The 19,104-nt window shown below is 39.0% G+C and overlaps 2 protein-coding genes across 4 annotated transcripts in view; one reads left to right on the plus strand and one right to left on the minus strand.

Annotated features, from left to right (window-relative positions):
- The window catches only part of ESF1 (ESF1 nucleolar pre-rRNA processing protein homolog), a 30,959-nt gene extending 24,243 nt beyond the window's left edge, over positions 1–6,716 (minus strand). Inside the window, exons 1-6 of the mRNA XM_083830517.1 lie at positions 6,593–6,716; positions 5,591–6,284; positions 4,497–4,843; positions 3,602–3,715; positions 2,291–2,391; positions 479–631 (exon numbers count right to left, since the gene is read on the minus strand). Coding sequence (XP_083686643.1) covers positions 479–631; positions 2,291–2,391; positions 3,602–3,715; positions 4,497–4,843; positions 5,591–6,257 — 1,382 coding nt within the window. The 5' untranslated portion in view covers positions 6,258–6,284; positions 6,593–6,716. The remainder of the gene's footprint in view (positions 1–478; positions 632–2,290; positions 2,392–3,601; positions 3,716–4,496; positions 4,844–5,590; positions 6,285–6,592) is intronic.
- Positions 6,652–12,456, plus strand: NDUFAF5 (NADH:ubiquinone oxidoreductase complex assembly factor 5). Of its 3 annotated transcripts, none has more exons than XR_014582121.1 (11): positions 6,652–6,948; positions 7,031–7,071; positions 7,160–7,223; positions 8,157–8,204; positions 8,303–8,406; positions 8,785–8,824; positions 9,914–10,111; positions 10,618–10,678; positions 11,686–11,786; positions 12,111–12,193; positions 12,329–12,456. XR_014582121.1 is itself a non-coding variant. In XM_083830518.1 (11 exons), exons 1-11 carry the CDS (start codon positions 6,667–6,669, stop codon positions 12,413–12,415), a joined length of 1,092 nt encoding a protein of 363 aa, XP_083686644.1. In that variant the 5' UTR covers positions 6,652–6,666; the 3' UTR covers positions 12,416–12,456. The 3 variants fall into 3 exon arrangements, 2 of the variants coding, with proteins under 2 accessions (XP_083686644.1, XP_083686645.1); XM_083830518.1 differs by having other exon boundaries at positions 11,703–11,786; XM_083830519.1 differs by lacking the exons at positions 6,652–6,948; positions 7,031–7,071; positions 7,160–7,223 and adding an exon at positions 7,240–7,517 and having other exon boundaries at positions 11,703–11,786.
- Positions 12,457–19,104: the final 6,648 nt, after the last annotated feature.

Genomic DNA, 19,104 nt, shown 5'->3' on the forward strand with positions numbered 1-19,104 from the left:
TAAAATTCCTATTCCCAAACGTGACTTTTGAAATATTAGAGCTTCCAGCTTATTCACAGGAACTAGCATAGTAATCTGTTGCAGCTTCAGGACAACATTCTTGCCCTGTGGTAAGCAACCCTGAAAAAGCACGAGAGCAGCAGTATGTTGTCCTGTTTTCTCAACAACTTGAATTTTACCAAAAGGTTGAAGACTCATCCAGAACTTTTTACCGGAGAATAATCTCTCTATTCAGAGCTCCTCTCAAACTTGCAATTTTCCAGTAAGAAAATGAAACTTTCCAGCTCAAGGGAAAACAAACAAACAAAAGAACTCCACACCTTAACAATGCATTGCTTGCCTAATTTAAAAATTAAATAAATCTCATTTTGGTTACAACGCAATAATGTTTAGTTCAAATTATTTAAAATTGGTTTTAAATTTATTGCCCCCCTCCACACCCAGGATACATATGTAAGGCAGTCAGCACTGAATTTACCTCAGGTCAATAAAAGAGCAGCTACTTTCAAATTCCAACCCATCGCATTCCTCATAAATTTTATTGGCTGTTTCTGGAGAGTCACATTCTACAACTGCATAGAAGTACTTCAGTCGTTTAAACTGATGCTCCCTTAATTTTTCCCTGTAAAGCCTGCAAAAGTAGAAAACAACACAATCAACTTAAAAACATGCACCATTCAAACACTCTCCTCATCTTTTACTACGATTAGATGTTAAACAGCATGAAGCTTTACAAATACCCATTCAGCTTTACTCAAAAAAACTAATTCATAGTTTGATTAAAGGAGGTGCTGTTTCACTTGGTGCTTTTATAATGGTATTTTCCACAAGATGAGCTAACATGCTAGGACTGGAGTCATGAAATTCCCAACTTTTAAATTACTGGCAGCGTTCAAATCACTTGAAGACATTATGCAGCAGCAACTCTATCCAGCTCTGCCTCCTACAGGCATCACGAGGTTAGCGTCTCTGCACAGGGCACACAGGGTAGCATCTTTGCATGCCCCTATGCATGCCACAAGAAGTACCATTTAATCCTTCCTGTCGAGGTGTCTGCACTTATTTAGCTGGGATGGCACCTGAAATCCTGGCTCCTTGCAAGGCTGATAAACATTTTCATATAGAAGTACCGTTGCATGTTAAGAACATTAACCAAAACTGCAAGACTGTAAGAGGACAGGATTTCAGATTCTCATGCTGGAGAGAAACAATGTAGGAGTAATGAATAAGAAAGTGATACGGCTGAGAAAGGGAATCAGGATACCAACTTCAGTAGCACAGGTGGTGCTGTCGTCACAGAAGATGAAGTTAAAAAAAAAAAGCAGAAAAGAGGTTGACAAGTAGATGAATTGGTGGAAAAACGGAGGAGACAGATCACAGGGCTGAGGTCCTGGCCTATAACTGTAAAGGGTATGTGCAGAGGTATCACAGAGGTGCCTGAGATATCCGGATTTCCATTCATTATGTTTGAGTGTCTGGAGCTCACTGAGCAGTAAACCCAATAATTTAGGGTGCACCTTGAAGCACAGAGTGAAGCTGACTTCAGCACATGCTTTAAGTTCATTATACAATTCCCTGATGCACCGGAGACTTTCTGCAAAGAAATTTACACCTGTTTTAGAAGCATCCAGATTTTCCAAATATAGGGCAGTCCAGTGGGATGTATTATACAAAATGGGCTCCACTCAGGTTGCCAAACATCTGGAAATTCTGGAAAAATATTAAATCAAAACCTCTCCAGTTCCATACAGACAAGACTTTCAAGCAGAACAAGAGAGGAGTGGAACAAAAGAAAAAGAGACATGCCTGAAGAAGCCTGGACAATGGTAGGCCTGATGAGCTCAGCCTAGTAAGCCAGGGCCGCTGCAGGTGGCATTCAGGAAGGCTCAACCTGGGAATTCTTGGGCTAAGTTATGGTCCCTGTTGGTTACGCAGATAAAAGTTTCAACAGTAAGCAACAAAGGGAGTTTGTTGTATGAATGGCAATTTGCAGAGAAAAACATTTTAAGCTCTCCACACATTTGTTCCATTTATTACTGCAATGAGCTATGTAATAAAAATTTTCAAGTCACTTATCAATATGAAAATTTTCTCGAGTTTTATCATAACGCATCTATTCAATGCATTGACAATGTACATGGGTCAGGTTTAAAATCTCTCTCAAAAAAAAGATATAAAATTAATTTGTCCACAGGAGACTCCCACAAATGAAAATCTGCAAAAAGCAGCTGACCAGGCGTTTCACTAGGAATTAAGACTTCTATCTCTCATTTGAAGATTAAATTAATACCCGTCTTTTTCTGTGGTATTCTCTGGAAGATCAACTAGTTCTGCAGGTCCTTGTTGTTCTTCCTCTTTCAATCTTTCTTTTCCAAACTCTGAAGGATAAATCTACAAATACAACATCACAAAAACAAATTTTAACTGCAGCAGCATAATGTATACCAATTAAGAAAAAAATCTCACCAAGCCTTTTAGAGTTCACTGGTTTTAGAGAAAGAAAGATAAAGCCATCAACTCCACAAACTTTAATACCCTCTTAGTGTTAACGTACGCAAAAGACTGGAATAAACAGATTTAGAAATGGGAATGTTTCCAGACAGATGAAGAACAGAAGCCCTGACATCTTACTGTGGCCCATTTCAAAAAGGACTGCGGTAATAACGTTTCTCAAAAAACTTCTGCTGGAAGCAGATACTAAAAACAGAAAAATAGGACTTAACTATCAGAATTTAGTCAGTTTATAAATAACTCAAAATTGATGAAAAACAAACCAACCTCTGCAATGATAAAAGGGACTGTAAAGCACTTGAAAATTGACAGGTTTAAGGTTGAGTAATCTACCCCATAGGCTACTGAAAATTAAACTAGCTACAGAAATGTAGTCTACTAGACTCAGAGAACTTCACTGTTAGGCTCAGCAAAACAGCGTTTGGAGCCAGCCTCATAAAGACCAGGTGTTAACACCTTCAGAATTTATCTCTACATACAAATCCTTTGCTGAGAAGAGTCTAGAAGACTCTAGAAGGCAAGACTTATGAGCAGCTGAGGTCCATTGGTTCGTTCAGCCCAGAGCAGAGCAGGCTGAGGAGAGGCCTCATGGCGGCCTGCAGCTCCCTCGCAAGGGGAGCGGAGGGGCAGGCGCTGAGCTCTGCTCTCTGGGGATAGTGACAGGACCCGAGGGAACGGCATGGAGCTGGGACAGGGGAGGGTCAGACTCGGGGTTAGGGAAAGGCTCTGTACCCAGAGGGTGGTCAGGCACTGGGACAGGCCCCTCAGGGAAGAGGTCACGGCACAAAGCTGACAGAGTTCAAGAAGCATTTGGACAATGCTCTCAGACATAGGGTTTGATTTTGGGGTGGTCCTGTGTGGAGCCAGGAGATGGGCTCAATTGTCCAGCTCCCTGTCAGTCCTTTTCAACTCTGGATATTCTACAATTCTGTGATTTACTTCTAACACAGCTAGTTAAATTGCAACACATACAGTTTCTCATTTATCACGTTAATTTCTCGTTTGGTTCTTCCACAGAACTCCCTCTCTTTGCAGGCTTCCCCCCTCTTTCCAGTAAAAGTCATTACCTCTTTTAGAAATCAGGTCTTACCTTAACATGAAATATAGTCCCTCCTTTGGGTAAAAAAGAATTAAATAAAGCCAGCAAGTCCTTAGCCTTCAGCCTATCCCAATCCATGTTACAAACTGCCAGTCTGCTTGTAATCTGAATGGGAGAAAAAAACAGGACAAAGTTTTTAAGTTTAATTCCCATCTCCTTTGTGGAATACACAACTCTCTAGCAACTGTTCTTTAAAAAAAATTGAGTCAGCAACAAACTGCAGAAAACATAAAAGTAGTATTTTCCCCAAGACTCAGTATCTCTTAAACTAGCAAAGGTCAGAAACAGCAATCAACAGAGCAGATAAAAGGTCACAAATGGTGAAGCACCAACTGGTGCACTGGACTGCACCAACAACGGAATTAGGACTGCATTTATAACATCAGCACTTAGGACTGGGTTATCACCACATGGTTAGTCATAATAGCAATAAATATCAGTGTTACAACAGCACCACACTACTGCGATTTCGTATAAAATAACTGTGTGAGTCCTGCTTCGTTGTCTACTAAGTTCTTAACTTCAAGTATGAATCAAAAAAAACAAATTAGAAAAGTGGAAAAGAATAAGTAATAAACATAAGCAGTATTACTTAAATTCCAGAATTTCTTAAAAAGCTCAATTCCATTCGTTCTTTCACTTGCAGGTAACATTCATAGATGAGCCTCTGCTTAGATGCAGAGGAATACAGGAGAGAATGCCCAAGGTCTCTCATGCTCAGCCAATTTCAGGATGGCTTGCATTTTGTAATGAGAAATGCTGAAAAACCGCTATGAAAAATACTTTCACAAACAGTTATATAAATGAAGATCCACAATCAACTCATAACAACATACGTCTTTGAGGTAATCACATAGCAACTTTCCACATGCAGATGTAGTTTTACCTCATCTCCACGAGGCGCATCTTTATCTAGTTCACCCCATGAATGCTCAATCTCGGGCTCCTTTGGAAATAGATCATCTAAGTCCTCATCATCCTCTGAGCTTGTTTCAATGTTCCCTATACCTCTAGCTAGATCAGGCCCCATATCACTTTCATCGTCTTCTGAATCACTATCTTCTTCGCCTGTTTCTCCATCATCTTCTGACTCCTCATCCTCGCCTGTTTCCCCATCGTCTTGTGACTCCTCTTCTGTTTCTGCATACTCTAAGTTTTCTCCCTCAGAAGTTTCTTCCTCTAATTGGCTTTCACTGACATCACTTTCATCACAGGTGTCTCTGTGCACAGTCCCTAAAATATAAACATTAAATATCCATTTTTATGCTGTAACTACATAAGATCTTTTACAAGGATGAAAAAACAAAGGTTTACTTTGTATGGAGTTACAAAACCTCTTAAGTACATAACACAAGAACAGGCTATATCATGGAAGTACAAACAACAAATCATCAGTATTGCCTCTTCAGTTTTTTTAATTTATTGCTCTCCAGTCCTACAGTTGTATTAGCGAATTAACAGACTATTATTATTTTATTCTAACTATACATACAGAATCAACAGATTAAAAGTTGGGTTTTAATAATACAGGCTATATGCACAGAGATAGTATAAACAGAGTTCAAATCACCTGTTCTAACTCCCTCTTGTACTAAGGGCTTACACTGCTCTTCTTATGCTTTCACTTAGTGACTGTTTATATTAAGTTCTCATGGCATCAGACCTTATATTCAATATTCAGTTTGGCAGATACACAAATGTATGCAATACAATACATTTTACTTTTCTAACTACCCTAACGAACGATTTCAGCTCCAGCAAAGGAGAGGACATCGTTGTCCACAATGTTACAGAAGGACAAGCACCAACTCTGTGAGCAGCTGACCAACTCTGATTCTTCGGCAACACTGAACCCGAGCCAGTTATTCCATGGCTGATATTGCGGGAAAAAAATATATATATATATTTTCTATGCATAAAACAATGGCAACAACACACATATAAATATAGGTGAATTTACCTGTTACTTTAACAACTAACCTGATTCTTTTGTTTTTCCTCCTAGGGAATGATCCTTCCTAGGAGCTTTTTCTGATTTAGCACCACTTGGCCGTGAAGGCTTTTGCTTGTTTTGAACTGAAACCAATCTTCCTCCTGATTCATTTCTTTGCTTGTTTTCCCATGGGGGTGAAAGGTCCTTGTTTCCCTGACAGTGATCAATTTCTGTTACAATTTTCTTAGAGTCCTCTTTCAACTTGGTCCTCAATGCAACTTTCTGCCCCTCATTTTGATCATTCAGTTTTGTCACGGCTTCACCCGTTCGGTCCGCCCCTTGTTTGGTTAGTTTACTCTCTTTCCTAGGGTGACCATCAGCAAGTGGTTTTACAGAATCTACTTCTTCTTTAGGCTTAGCTTTCTTCTTCTTTTTTTTCTTCTCTGTGCATACTTCACTATCATCTTCTGAAAGTTCAGAGTCAGACTCTGACAGGGCATAAAACTTCCTGAGGTTCTCCACAGAGGTATAGTTAACAGGGCGCCCTCTTTTATCCACCGCGCACTTGAGCTTGAACCTCTTGTCGTGAAACATTGCTCGGAACCGCTTGTCGATCTTGACTTTGCGATCTTTTTCTGGCATCTCCCAAAACCTGGGATCCCTGGTGACACGGCTGAACCGCTCATCGCTCAGGATTTCCTGCTGGGATGCCATTTTGGGTGTCAATGGAGGCTTGGGTAACTGGAACATGAAAGAAAAGAAAGCAGTTTGTATTCGAAAAAGTATAATTTTAGATACATAACTGGAAAAAAAAAAAGATTAATAAAGTCAAGTTTGTAACCTCTATCTAAAAGGATTCCCCAAGGAACGCGCAGGGAAAGCCCCAAACCCTGGGGGCGGCGGTGGGAGAAGGACTCACAGCGAGCTCAGGCTGCCCCCCAACAACAGACCCTACCACTGACCCGCGCCCACCGCCCGGTAACGACCGTTAAAACTCGGTAACGACCGTTAAAACCGTTAACGGCCCCCACCGGCCGGCAGCACCTCACCTCAGCCCACCACGCGCTGCCACCACAGCTACGGCGGCCGCAGCGCTCAGCCCGCTCCCAGCCAATCCCGCAAAATGGCGGCGGCGCGCATGCTCGGGGAGGGGCGGAGGGGAAGGGGCGGGTGCGCGCCGCGCATCATGGCGGCGGCGGGCCGCGCGTGGCGGCGGGGGGCCGTGAGGTGGGGTGGGCGCCGGCTGTGGGTGCCGCCGGCCGCCGCTGCCTCCTCCTCCTCCTCGCCCCCTACCGCCGCCTCTCCGGGCGTGCTGAGCCCCTTCGACCGGCGGCTGAAGCGGAAGCAGAAGAACTGGGCGGCGGTGCAGGCGCAGCGGGCGCAGTGCGAGTACCTGCGGGAGGAGGTGGGGTAGGGACGGGGACGGGGATGGGGACGGGGATGGCACCGCGCCCCCGGTGTCGCTGACGGGCAGACTGTCCCCACAGGTCGGCGGCAGGGTGGCCGACAGGCTGCTGGACATCCCCAGGTGGGTCTCGCCGCCCGGCAGCTGGAGGCGTGCTCGGAGCGGGGCTGGAGGGAGCGCGGCTTTAAACCTTGTTCCGCCTGTCCCCCAGGACCTTCCCTCTCGCTTTGGATGTGGGCTCTGGGAGAGGTTACATCGCTCAGCATTTAACCAAGGTACTGGTGTGTCGTGCTTCGAAGCGCGTGTTCTACCATCTGTTTTCTAGGAGGGCTCTGGTGTAAGTTAAAATAACCTTCTGAATGCTAACGAGGAAGTTCCTTTACTTTTAACCTCATACACGTACCTCCAGTCCAAAGATGTGTCTAGTCCAGCCTTTAACCTAGTACTGACAAGTCCACCACTAAACCGTGCTACTAAGTTCCACATCTACGCATTTCTTGAAGACCTCCAGGGATGGGGACTCAACCACTTCCCTGAGCAGCCTGTTCCAATGCCGCACAGCCCTTTCAGTAAGGAAATTTCTCCTAATATCCAAACTACCCCTCGCCTTATCACTTGATGCTTGGGAGAAAAGCCTAACCCCCACCTCGTTACAAACACCTTTAAGGTAATTGTACAGAACGATAAGGCCTCCCTTGAGCCTCCTTTTTTTCAAGCTAAACAACCCCAGCTCCCTCAACCTCTCCTCGTAAGACTTGGACTCTAGATTTGAAGATTAGACAAATAATAGTGCAAGGGAAGCTACTGTTGTGGAGTAGTTAACTTTCAGTCCTCAGTTGGGAGGTGCATATTTTTCGGTCAGTCTTTGTTGCACACACTTAATTGTCAGCAAGAACTATCAGTATGGGGATTTTTAAAATGAAGAACAGCATGTCCTTCATAAACCATGCAGTCTGTAAATGGACTTTGCTGTCTGCTATTCTGTGGTTTATATCTGACTGAACCTCAGGGTTCTTACTACTTTTACCTCAACTGTTTTCCCAAGGAGCAATTGCTAAGTATCACACTAGGGGAGAAAAATATCTTCAGCTTTATGAAAAGTTTAATCAAGTGTTAGAAATTCTTTATACGTGTAAGCGTTCAAAAATAACTCATGTCGATTTATAAAACAACTCAAATGGTTGACGGAGTTTCTTATTTTATTTCAGGAAATAGTCGAAAAACTTATTCAAGTTGATATGGCAGAGAATGTTTTTGTAAGTGGCTTTCTGAGTGTTAATGTACTTAATTCCATAATGCTGAAAAGCAAAAGGAGCAAATATCTGATGATGTTTTTATTATAACCCAACATTAGAAAAACGCTGTAGAATCTAAAGTACCTACAATCAACATTGTAGCTGATGAGGAATTCCTTCCTTTCAAAGAAGATACATTTGATCTTGTTGTTAGCAGCTTGAGGTATGTGTTAATCATTTATTGACACTTAGATTTTTTGGATAAAGATGTTAAATAATGTTCTTTCCATACTAATACCAAAAAAGTAGTCCATTGAGCAACAAGTGCTGTAAGTCGTGCTGTATGAAATGTATTTGCATAGTCAACATGAGCATACATTAAGAAAAAGCGGTGTTCTGATGGTTCTTAATATTTATTTATTTACCTCAAGGCACACGTACCTTCTTCTTTATTTTTCACTGCGTCTTATGCCAGTGTTTCAGAACTTCTGCAGCCTGAAAACTTGTTTGTTGATTTGACTTTTGAAACATACTTAGCATATACATTTTTTTGCCTTTCCCCAAAACTTTATTTACTCTGCAATTCTTTCTGGTATTTCAGTTTACACTGGGTGAATGACCTTCCTAAAGCTTTTAGAGAGGTAAGAAACTGTTTTTTAGTGTAACTGTTTTAAAATAAAAAACAACACTTGCCATTACTTCCATTCAGAGCTCTATATGTTTCCTGTTCTTTAAATAAAATAGATACATAAATAGCTCATGTTAGTTGGGTATTTTTTGCAATATTTCTGGCAGTTTGAGGAGTACCAGTTGATACTTCTATTAATTTATTGTCTCAAAGCAGTTTAGGATAAATAACTACAAAACAACACGTTTATATAATATTTTACAGTTTTAACAGCTGAGATCATGGTAACTAATATAAACTGAGTCAGTGCTACTGATTTCATTGTCAGTTGCACTTAATAGCTTTCTAAACATTTTCTAAATCAAACTAGTCCAAAGCTGGTTTATGGAATTCGTGTTCAATATTTGCCTCAGCTATCTATTTTGAATTACAACTCTAATCAGATAAAAGCTTTCTGATTCTTATGTGAAGCAAATATTTGTAGAGGAAGAAAAACCACAAACGTTACTGAAAAAAATCTGATTTGGGGGTTACCTAAGCTCTTTTTTGCAGATGAAAACTTTTTATTTTTATTTTTAAATCTCCTGGCTTTGGCACAGGAGTGAAGAATGTCTTCTCCAGCTTGACGTGTTTTCCTTTATTTCAAACATATATGTACTATCCTATCACATGTTCGTACAAATAGGAGTACCCTATTACAGAATAGTAAAAATAAGAATTATAATGCTCACGGTATTTGTTGTAAATAAATAAATAGTAATAAAACCAAGCTTGGAAAGAAATACATTATTTTATCTGGAAATTTGAAAAATTGAAAATTGAAAATAGCGTATTTTGTGTTTCCTGGTTGTGAATGTAATTTCCAGTGATTCTCTTTCTTAAGGACAAATAGTCTCTTCTGAGAACAGATTATATATCTTGCAATGTTACCAAAAACTTTGGTGGTGCAACTTGCCTTGTGGAATAGTCAATATGAAAAATCTGTTAAAGATATTATAATGATTACTCTTATAGTTCATAAAAAAAAAAAAAGCTAAGAATGTCTTAGTTGCGCAGTATTAATAAAAATATAAGAAATAATATAATTTTTCTTCTGTTGTAGATTCACCAAGTTCTTAAGCCAGATGGAGTATTTATTGGTTCAATGTTTGGGGGAGACACTCTGTATGAGCTTCGCTGCTCTTTGCAGCTAGCGGAATTAGAGAGAGAAGGGGGTTTTTCTCCTCATGTATCACCGTTCACTGCTGTATCGGACTTGGGACATCTCCTGTCAAGAACTGGCTTCAACACCCTGACTGTGGTAATTATTTAAAAAAAAAAAAAATCAGAACAACGTGGAACATCAGAACTGGTGCATAAGAAATGCTACTTCCAAGTACATTACTAATGTGGTGCTTCCTTATTTCTGCATGTAGTGCACTTTGCTAAGTAAGTTTCTGAAATAGCCTGAACTAAATCTGTTCTTGGCTGTACTGTGATTTTTGAAACCCACAGAAGAGTGTCTTTGGCTAGTGGCCCAGTAGAATTTGCATGGTCTTTGTGGAGAGATGTGTCGCAAAATGTTAGACCTACTTGAAAAAACACTCTTGCTGTTTCTTCTAAAAAGAAGAAGAAAATAATGGCACTTCAATTAAAATTTGATTGCATTTGAGCTACTAGACAAAATTCTTCAGCAATGTTGAGGGAGTATATTTTTCTGAGAAATACGTGGTTCTGTTTGAACTGAAGTAGCAGGCTCTGAAAGTTGACATAGTGCTTTGTTTTTAATTTGATATGCTCTAAAATTAAGATTCTGAATTCTTTCAGGATACTGATGAAATTCAAGTAAACTACCCAGGGTTGTTTGAGATAATGGAAGACTTGCAAGGCAAGTATATACTTTGGACATATAAACATTTTCCATATCAGCGATACAGATGCACAAGAGTTTCAGCATGTTTATTAACTTGAAATAGAACATATTGTAATAGTGAAAGCATTACTTTTTTCCTGATACTAGTGCGTAAGGAACGTAAGCCCATCAGTACACTTTTATTGGGAAGGAAAAATCAAAAATTTGTACTTGTGGTCTTCTGTAAATTTCCTGTTGCTCTTTTACTCTTGTTCTTTGTAAGCCTCCTCAGTGTAAACTGCTGAAAAGCCCTGAAAGGAAGACAGAAGCATATATCCAACATAATGACTTTTTTTTTTCTTGTGAGTCTGCCTAAGTAACAGGATGTTCAGGACACTGCTTTGGAGTGAGAATAAATAGACCCTCAAACTAGAGTATGAGGAAAACACACACACAAAAAAAAAAGTGGTGCTTAACAATTGAGTTGGTGTTCATTTGTCATGAATTGCAAAGTAGTTGTTGGTATGCAGTCAGTAGTTACTTATGGAGCAATTCAGGGCATCTTATTTCAGGTCATCTGCTGTTGTGTAGAGTTAATATGTTAATGAAAATAGAACTTTAATTCCCTGCAGAAGCATTCAGATACAGTAAGTGATTAATGAGAATTATCTAAGGTTAGGTTTATGATTATTTCTTACTAAAAATCTTCTGGGGTATTTAGTTTTGATGATAAAAATACGAGTGGTGTCTGAACAAACACTTTGTACTTGGTGGGTGAAAAAATTTTATTAGAAAATCTAAATGCTTGAACACTCTTGCTGGAAGGTAATAATCTGAAATCATTCCTAGCAATACAAACAGTAAATTGCAAAGCACTGGCATTAAGAGGCTTGGATCTGTACAGGTAAGAAACTTCCCTGCTGTAGGTTGTACTCTTACAGTGAGATTCAGAAGATTCTGTACTTACTCTGGTGTAATAAAAACCTGCCATTAGTGCATGACACTTAACTCATGATATATGCTGTATCTTCTTTTCCTTAAAGCTGAAACATATTTTTAGGTATGGGAGAGAGTAATTGCTCTTGGAACAGAAAACCTCTGCTTCACAGGGATACGATGCTGGCAGCTGCAGCAATATACCGAGGTAAGTATTTAATAGGTGAGTTCACCTGAAATGACTTTAAGAATGTATTTTCCATGTCTTTTCTCCGACCTCTATGTAAAATAAAACCATTTTGGAACTGAAAAAAATACTATTTTAGCACAGGTATTTTTAACCTTAATTATAATGACAGGATCTGAACTATATTGATATACCAGTAAGGGATATTTTTATTGTCCCAAATCTTTCACTGAGGGTCACTATGATGAATATGTCATACTTGGTTCTGATGTTTTGGGAACTGATTGTTTCTTAAAACTAATGTTCTGTATACCTTTCCATTTTTCTCCTTTCCTGTCCTGGCAGAAATGTATGGAAATAGCGATGGCACGGTACCTGCAACATTTCAGATCTTCCACATGATTGGCTGGAAATTTCATGAATCACAGGTAATGTGACGCCAAACAATTTTCTCTTTGAAGGTACATTTTGAAGTGACTGGTATTTTAAAGGTTTTTTTGCAAAATAACTTTTTAAAAAAAAAAAAAAGCCCTGAATTTTCTCTCGTGTTTTTTTACTCTTAGGCAAAACCTGCCCGGAGAGGTTCTGCAACAGTTTCACTTGGAGATCTGGCAAAAATAGATGGACTTCTTACGAGAGAAAAAAAATAGTTCTTCATGAGAAATAAAGTTGTTTTGATGTTCCTATAAAACTTCTCAGTGTGTTTAGTCTCCACTTGTACTTACTTTAAGACATTTCGAAATGATAGCAATCTGCATGCAGCAGGGGATTTTTTAGTGCCTATGCTACAACATCAGCTGTGTAAAACAGCATTCTTTTTTTTTCTAGATAAATATTTGATAATTTTGATAATAATTCTGATAATTTGATAATTCGATAAGTATTCTAAGTGCTCAATTTGATTAAATGACTGTTCTGAGATGTAATGCCTCTTCAAGTATTTCAATAGCAAAGACTGCTCCTAGTATGAATTGCAGGTCTCAAGTGTACATCACCCTGCATTGTTTTCAAATTATTCCTAAAGGATTGTGGATCATAAAGAATAATAATATTTGGTGACAAATGTATATATAAGGCATACTATAAAATATATTATCACCAAATACGCAGAGCTAACCTAATATGTTTTTTTGTGGGTTGGAATGGAAATTATGGCTTCAAAGTTACTGTCAGTATCGTTTGAAATCTGAATGTTTGACTTGCGTAAAAGAAAGTAATTGAGTAAGTGCTGTACTGTAAAAATATCTTCAGATGCTACTTTACACCAATGTCACGCACATTCAATTACTTCTCTCTCCACTTGCAAAGACAGAAATAATTGTTTCTGAAACAAGTGGGAGAGCTTAACTATAAAGAAGACTGTATGCTTAATTCTAGCTTGAATGTATCCTCATTAGACTAAGTTTACTGGAAGGAGTAGCTAGCAGAAAAGTCAACTAGCACACACATGGACTTGCACGCTTCAAACCAATTAGCTTACCATTGGCGTTCTCTGGAGTTGTTTTTTTTTTTTAAGTTGCAAGGCATTTCTACACATGTATATCACAGCATTTGACAAATTAGAGGTGGTACTTTATCTAAATATTGGTTTAAAATCACATTTGCCTGTTATTTTCTGCTTTTCTACCTTTAGAGACTGAAAAGCATAAAGTATATTTTTTCCCCCTTTAGCTGTTGCATGGGGCTATGACCTTTCCCATATATAACTATTAGCAGAAATTGAACTTAGTTATGAATATGGCCCATTAACCTGAGATGTTTAGAAAAAATAGTTTGCCCAACAATTTCATTTGATTGTAGTATTGATAGAGAACAGTAGAATGGAAAAGCATGAAAAGTATATAATCAAGCATATTCAAGCAGTTTTATCAGTGTAGATGTATCAACACTGGTGTAAAATAAAGCTTCTGTAAGCCTGCTGTAATAAGATTATCCAGCAGGTGGAGCGTAACAGAATGTGGCACAGTCCAAATAGGCAAGATAGGCAGAAGCCTTAATATTCTGTCAAGGATTTTTGAGTTATGATTCAAAAACTAATGCAGATATTAAAGTTACCACCTACTGCTTAACCAGTATTCAATTTTCAAAATTGCAGAAATTCTGTTTAGAAAGAAACTATTAATGCAGTATTCAGCTGGCTAGAACACTAATTTAAGAGCCTACTGTGGGGGCTTATTTTATCTGAGTGAGAAATGGGCAGAGAAGTACAAACCACCCTGATAAGGAGGGAAAGAATCATCCATTGGTGCTGACAAGCCTAATCCATAATTTTTCAAGGGAAAAGAGCTCATCTTCCATTTTTGTTAGAGAATAGTAACGCTCCTGGAAAAATGGAGATAGACTGGAAGTGGTTTTATAACCTTTATAACACTTAAAATAAAGACTTAAAATAAAAACACTTAAAATAACACTTAAAACACTTAAAAAAGCACTTAAAGATTTTAATCTAAAGGAAGAGCTTGTCACAGCAACAGCATCTGGTTCTCTCATAGTCTGTCAATGGACTTAATACAGGATACTGCCTCAGTTTACAAGTTCTGTCCGTTTTAAATAAAGTTCAATTATTTCAAGGGGAACTCACAAGTTTCCTAAATGTAGGCTTCTATGAAGCTGTGTCAAATGACTAACTTTATGCATTTTTGCTTCAGCAGGTTAATTTCCAGTCACTTCTGCTGGTGGCTGTGACTCAGATCTGTTAAGGGAATGAGGAGGTGGAACGTGCTGGGTAAATGTTAATTGGAGATGTGCTCCTACTGTGCTTGTGTGAAGCACTCAGGAAGAGAGGGAAGAATTTCCAGTTCTTTGATTCCATGTTCCAGGGGTGGAATATGTAAACAGCAAAGTAGGTATGAATGTGATTTGGTAACGGGAGAAGGTATCTTCTGGATAGAGAGAAATGGAAGAAAACTATTCTTAGCTGTTCTTTAGCAGTTGGAAGAACATAGTGCAAGTACTTGGTTAACTTGGAAAAGGGCTCGGAATATAAGTGGTGAGTAATAGATAAATTACTTGGAGCAATGCTAATTGGGAATTAGGGAGCATGACAGGTAAGGTGTTTGTTTCCCTGACCAATGATGCTTGATAAACAGCCTTCTGTTTGTTTGATAAAGTAAACTCTGAAATGCATTGCCATGCTATATGAAGGTCATGAATGTACAGGCTTTCACTGTGCTCTAGGTTTTTTATTTCTTGATTTTTTTTTTGCAAGTGGTATGTTAGGCCACCAAGTCAGTGGCCCACAGAAGTTGAAGAGAGCCTGAGGATTGAACATCTAGTGTATTGGCATATGAGGTAATCTGTAATGCTTGCTCCAGCTGAGCAAAATTCAATAGAAAAAAAAAGTCAGTGAGCAGCATGGATGCCACTTCCCAACTTTAAATAACAATGCAGAACAGGTTGTGACTTTCATGTAAAATAGGATGAGAATGCTGCTGTAAGTTGGGCATAAAAATTTGCATAATGTTACCAGCAGTGAGATATGAATGTGCAAAGGTACAATCCTTTACATATTTAAATAAAGAAAAAACTACACTGAGGTGCTGCTTCTGACATGAGTAAGTCTTTCTGCTTGCTAAGTTTCAAAAAAAATAAAAAATCCCTCTACTATTATTTAACTTACAGAATCACAGAATGGCCAAGGTAGGAAGGGCCCTGTGAAAGATCATCCAGTCCAACGCCCCTGCTGAGCAGGATCACCTAGAGCACATTGCACAGGATGACATCCAGGCGGGTGTTGAGTATCTCCAGAGAAGGAGACTCCACAACCTCTCCGGGCAACCTGTGCCAGTGCTCTGTCACCCTCACAGTAAAGAAGTGCCATCTCAAATTCAGCTGGAACTTCCTGTGAACTATACTTTGACTGCAATTATTTTTTCTTCTTGGAATTATTATTTTTTTTCTGGTTCCCACTAGTCATTTTCTTTGTATGGCACTTACAAATACCTTCGAAAAAAGTTAGTTTATTGTGAACAGAATTTTTTTCATGTAAGGCTTTTGTATTTTGATTCTCTTTTTCAGATTTAAGACTATTACTTTCTGAAATTATAATGAAGATTAATGTTATTACTAGTTGTTAGTCTAGACATTATTTTGAACTCTGCATGTTAAAAAACAGCTTTTGCAGAATAAGTAACTTCTAAAAAGTAGTTGCTAAGGTGACATAATGTCTCTTATAAGCTAGGTAGTTTTAAAAATCCACACACGATATGGAATGTTTTTCTCCTGACTACAGTAGAAAGGAAAATTAATTCAGGAAAATTAATCATTTTGACCAATCAAAAGTTCAGAGTGCAAATCAAAAGTTAATAAAAAAGAAAAAAGCTTAGAAGGACATTTACACTTAATGAACATTAGTATCTGAAGGTCAGAGTCAGTGATTCTGATGTTATAATATCTGAGGGTCAGAGACGGTGATCATCAAGGATCATACTCTTTCAGGGTCTTTGATTACAAAGTCTGTCAATGTGTAGTTTTATCCAAGGCTACTTAGGATATAGGGGATGATAATAAAACTCTACATTTTGTATCCTAAACTTTAGATTTTGCAGTTCCTATGCTTTCAAACGATTCAGAATTTGAATTTAAAACATGGGAAAGGATCCTTGATTGCCTCTAGTTTATAAAAATGACTTCAGCAGAAGTTCAGAAGGGAGCCTTACAAAGTAAAGTTTAACTTTTTTATCTGCTTACAAACAAACAAACAAAACAAAAACAAAAACAACAAAAAACGCTTTTCAATGTTTTCTAGAAGTGAGCTAAAACTAAACTTTTTTCAGTTGGGGGTGGCACATATCTGTCTTTCAGATGTTTTCTTTCCTTGGAATATACTGATGCAAAGATCTGATCTAGTGTATTAAACTTATTAGAACATTTGTTCAAGAAGCTACATTAGGAAAGCTAGCATTTGTCAAACCCAATAATTGAATATCCACTTTTCAAAGACGTTCTATTTTGGGCCAGATTAGGGAGCTGTTGATTTGGGGAAGTACAGTTACTCTAGTGGTTTGATTGGAAGCAGACTGAGTACTGAAGCAAATTTGACCTATGTAGCGAACCAGTTGATTTCCTGCATATCTTATTCCTTGGGTGAAGGAGAGGAAAAAAATAATAAAAATAAAAATTTTAAGTTGTGTTTTAGCCAACGGCTGCATAGCAGCGTGAAGTGGAAAACACTGAAAGGTGCGTATGCTTGTAGTAGAGGAAAATGACTCATGTCTTAAATCAAGCTAGGATCAAAGTGGTTTGTTGATTTATTAATAGCTTGTAATTAACTGTCAGTCAGTGAACTGCATATGCAGGATTAATACCAGCAATATAACAGATAAATGGCCATCCCGGAGCCTTACAAAATGTTAGTAAACACCTTCAGGTACCTAATACACCCTTCTAGAGCAGTCTCGTACAAGTTTGCAGTGATGTGCTCACCCTCCTGGGATGGCGTGTTCCCCTGCCTGCACCGAGTGCTTCCCCTTTGGACGCCTGGGTGCTACAGCCTCACGTGTACCGGTGCTGCTCCATACAATCCACTGATCCACCCAGCCTGTGGGGACAGCACCCCACGAGGCGACATGCAGGCACCCCAGGAGCCCTCGATGCTTGTTGCACCCTGGGCCATCAGCCCGAGGGCAGGACTGCCAGCTGCCCCGGGCCTCCGGGGAGCCTGAGGTGCCAGGGGGGCGTCCTCAGCGTCAGGCCAGACTGGGCTGCTTCTCTCTTCTGCTTCTCACAATTACAGATTTTAGTGCGTTTGGCTCTTGTTTTTAAGTTGACTCTTCTTTTTAAGATGACTCTTCTTTCCACCCAAAGTCTCTTGGTAACTGGTTGCTGTTTAACCCAGTTGATGGCGGCCTTCGTTATTAACCTGGGCAGGTTTTGGGCAAACACCCCCTCAAGTTTTGGGTGTTGTGTTCACACACATGCTGAACTCATGTTTCTGTATTAGCAGCTGTTGTTATCCAGGCTTTTTGGCCAGGAGGAGGCCATGCGGATTTCCACCACAATTTCAAGGTGTTTCTTGGGATAGATAAAATAAGAGAGAAAATAAGTCCTTCTTGGAAAAATGTTTCTGTTGGAGCACTGATGATGAATACTGGAGAATCTTATTTGGCCTCAAAGTGTGCATAATAGGCCAGGAAGTATCACAATAGGGCTGTCTTGTCATAAGAAGGCTTCATTTTAACCATACCAATGAATTCCATCTAGTTTGTATATTTTTCTTCTGAATTTTGTAGGAATTCCTTATGTTTCATACAGGTAGAAGTGCAACTTCAAAGTTGAGATCTGCACACTGTGTGACTTCTGATCATGGGCTTATTCTTGTAATATTACACCCAGGGCTTGTGTGAGCACATTAAGAAAACAAGGAAAAAATGAACCTTGCGAATAATGTTTTTATGAAAATGTTCATACTTCTAGTCAAATATAATTTCTAGTTTCATAGATGACAAAACTACAGGGACACAAGCATGTTGAATACATTTCTGCTCTATATAAGCTCAGCTTTTAGCCAAATGTACAACGTAAGAAAAGGTGGGGGGTTAATTAGTACAGGCATTAATTTAAATGGATCAGAGCTCTAATCTTAAACTCACTTGTAAGGTGAAGTGCCCTAATATTGAGAAATGATTTATTCTGTAGAAATATCGAAAATTAACAATTTATTGGAATCTAATGAGTAACAGATTATACGTATTAGATGTATATTAGATTTAATTAACTTCAAATTACTGGAATTTGGATACTTGAATTGCCAGACTCTGTATTCTCCCAGAGCTAAGCTGCTAGTGGGTGGATGGCTGTAACACCCCTTCTTTAGCTCCACCATCTCATCTCTACAAAGTATGTACTGCTTTAGCATCTAGATGGCTGGTAGGTACATCCCTTCCTTCCAGAATCTACTTCAGGAACGTGGTTAACTCTCCCTTTCTTTTCTGTTCTGTCTTCTGTTATCTTTTTGTGGGGAACTATTGGTTTATTCAATTTCTGGAATTATTCACTGCTTTAATTTAATGCAGAGCTACAAACATTTGATACAAGGCTTCTGAAGTTACTTCCTAGTATCAGAGCTGTTTTCACTTTTGTAATTAAAAATGTAATTCCCATGAAGTACCACTTTAGACATGATGATCATGTTTCCCAGTCAGTACATTTCCTGACTCAGCCAGAGAATGTCTGATCTTTCAGGAGTAATACAGTAGCTTGGAGGCAAAGGCTGTAGCAACATTTAGCTGGTGAACTAGTGCTGAACTTGATAAGTAACCGGGGTCAAATTGTAAACTGAAGTCATAGCTTAATATCTGTGAAACATGAGTTTGCATAACATCCCATCCATGCCTAATTT

This window comes from Anser anser (assembly GCF_964211835.1).
Source record: "Anser anser genome assembly, chromosome: 3".
Classification (NCBI taxonomy): Eukaryota; Metazoa; Chordata; class Aves; order Anseriformes; family Anatidae; genus Anser; species Anser anser.

Coding starts and splice junctions, on each gene's coding strand:
- NDUFAF5 (XM_083830518.1), top strand. CDS start 6,667: ATGGCGGCGGCGCGCATGCTCGGGGAGGGGCGGAGGGGAAGGGGCGGG. Junction 7,072..7,159: donor AGGCTGCTGGACATCCCCAG/GTGGGTCTCGCC, acceptor CCTGTCCCCCAG/GACCTTCCCTCTCGCTTTGG. Junction 11,787..12,110: donor AGCTGCAGCAATATACCGAG/GTAAGTATTTAA, acceptor CTGTCCTGGCAG/AAATGTATGGAAATAGCGAT.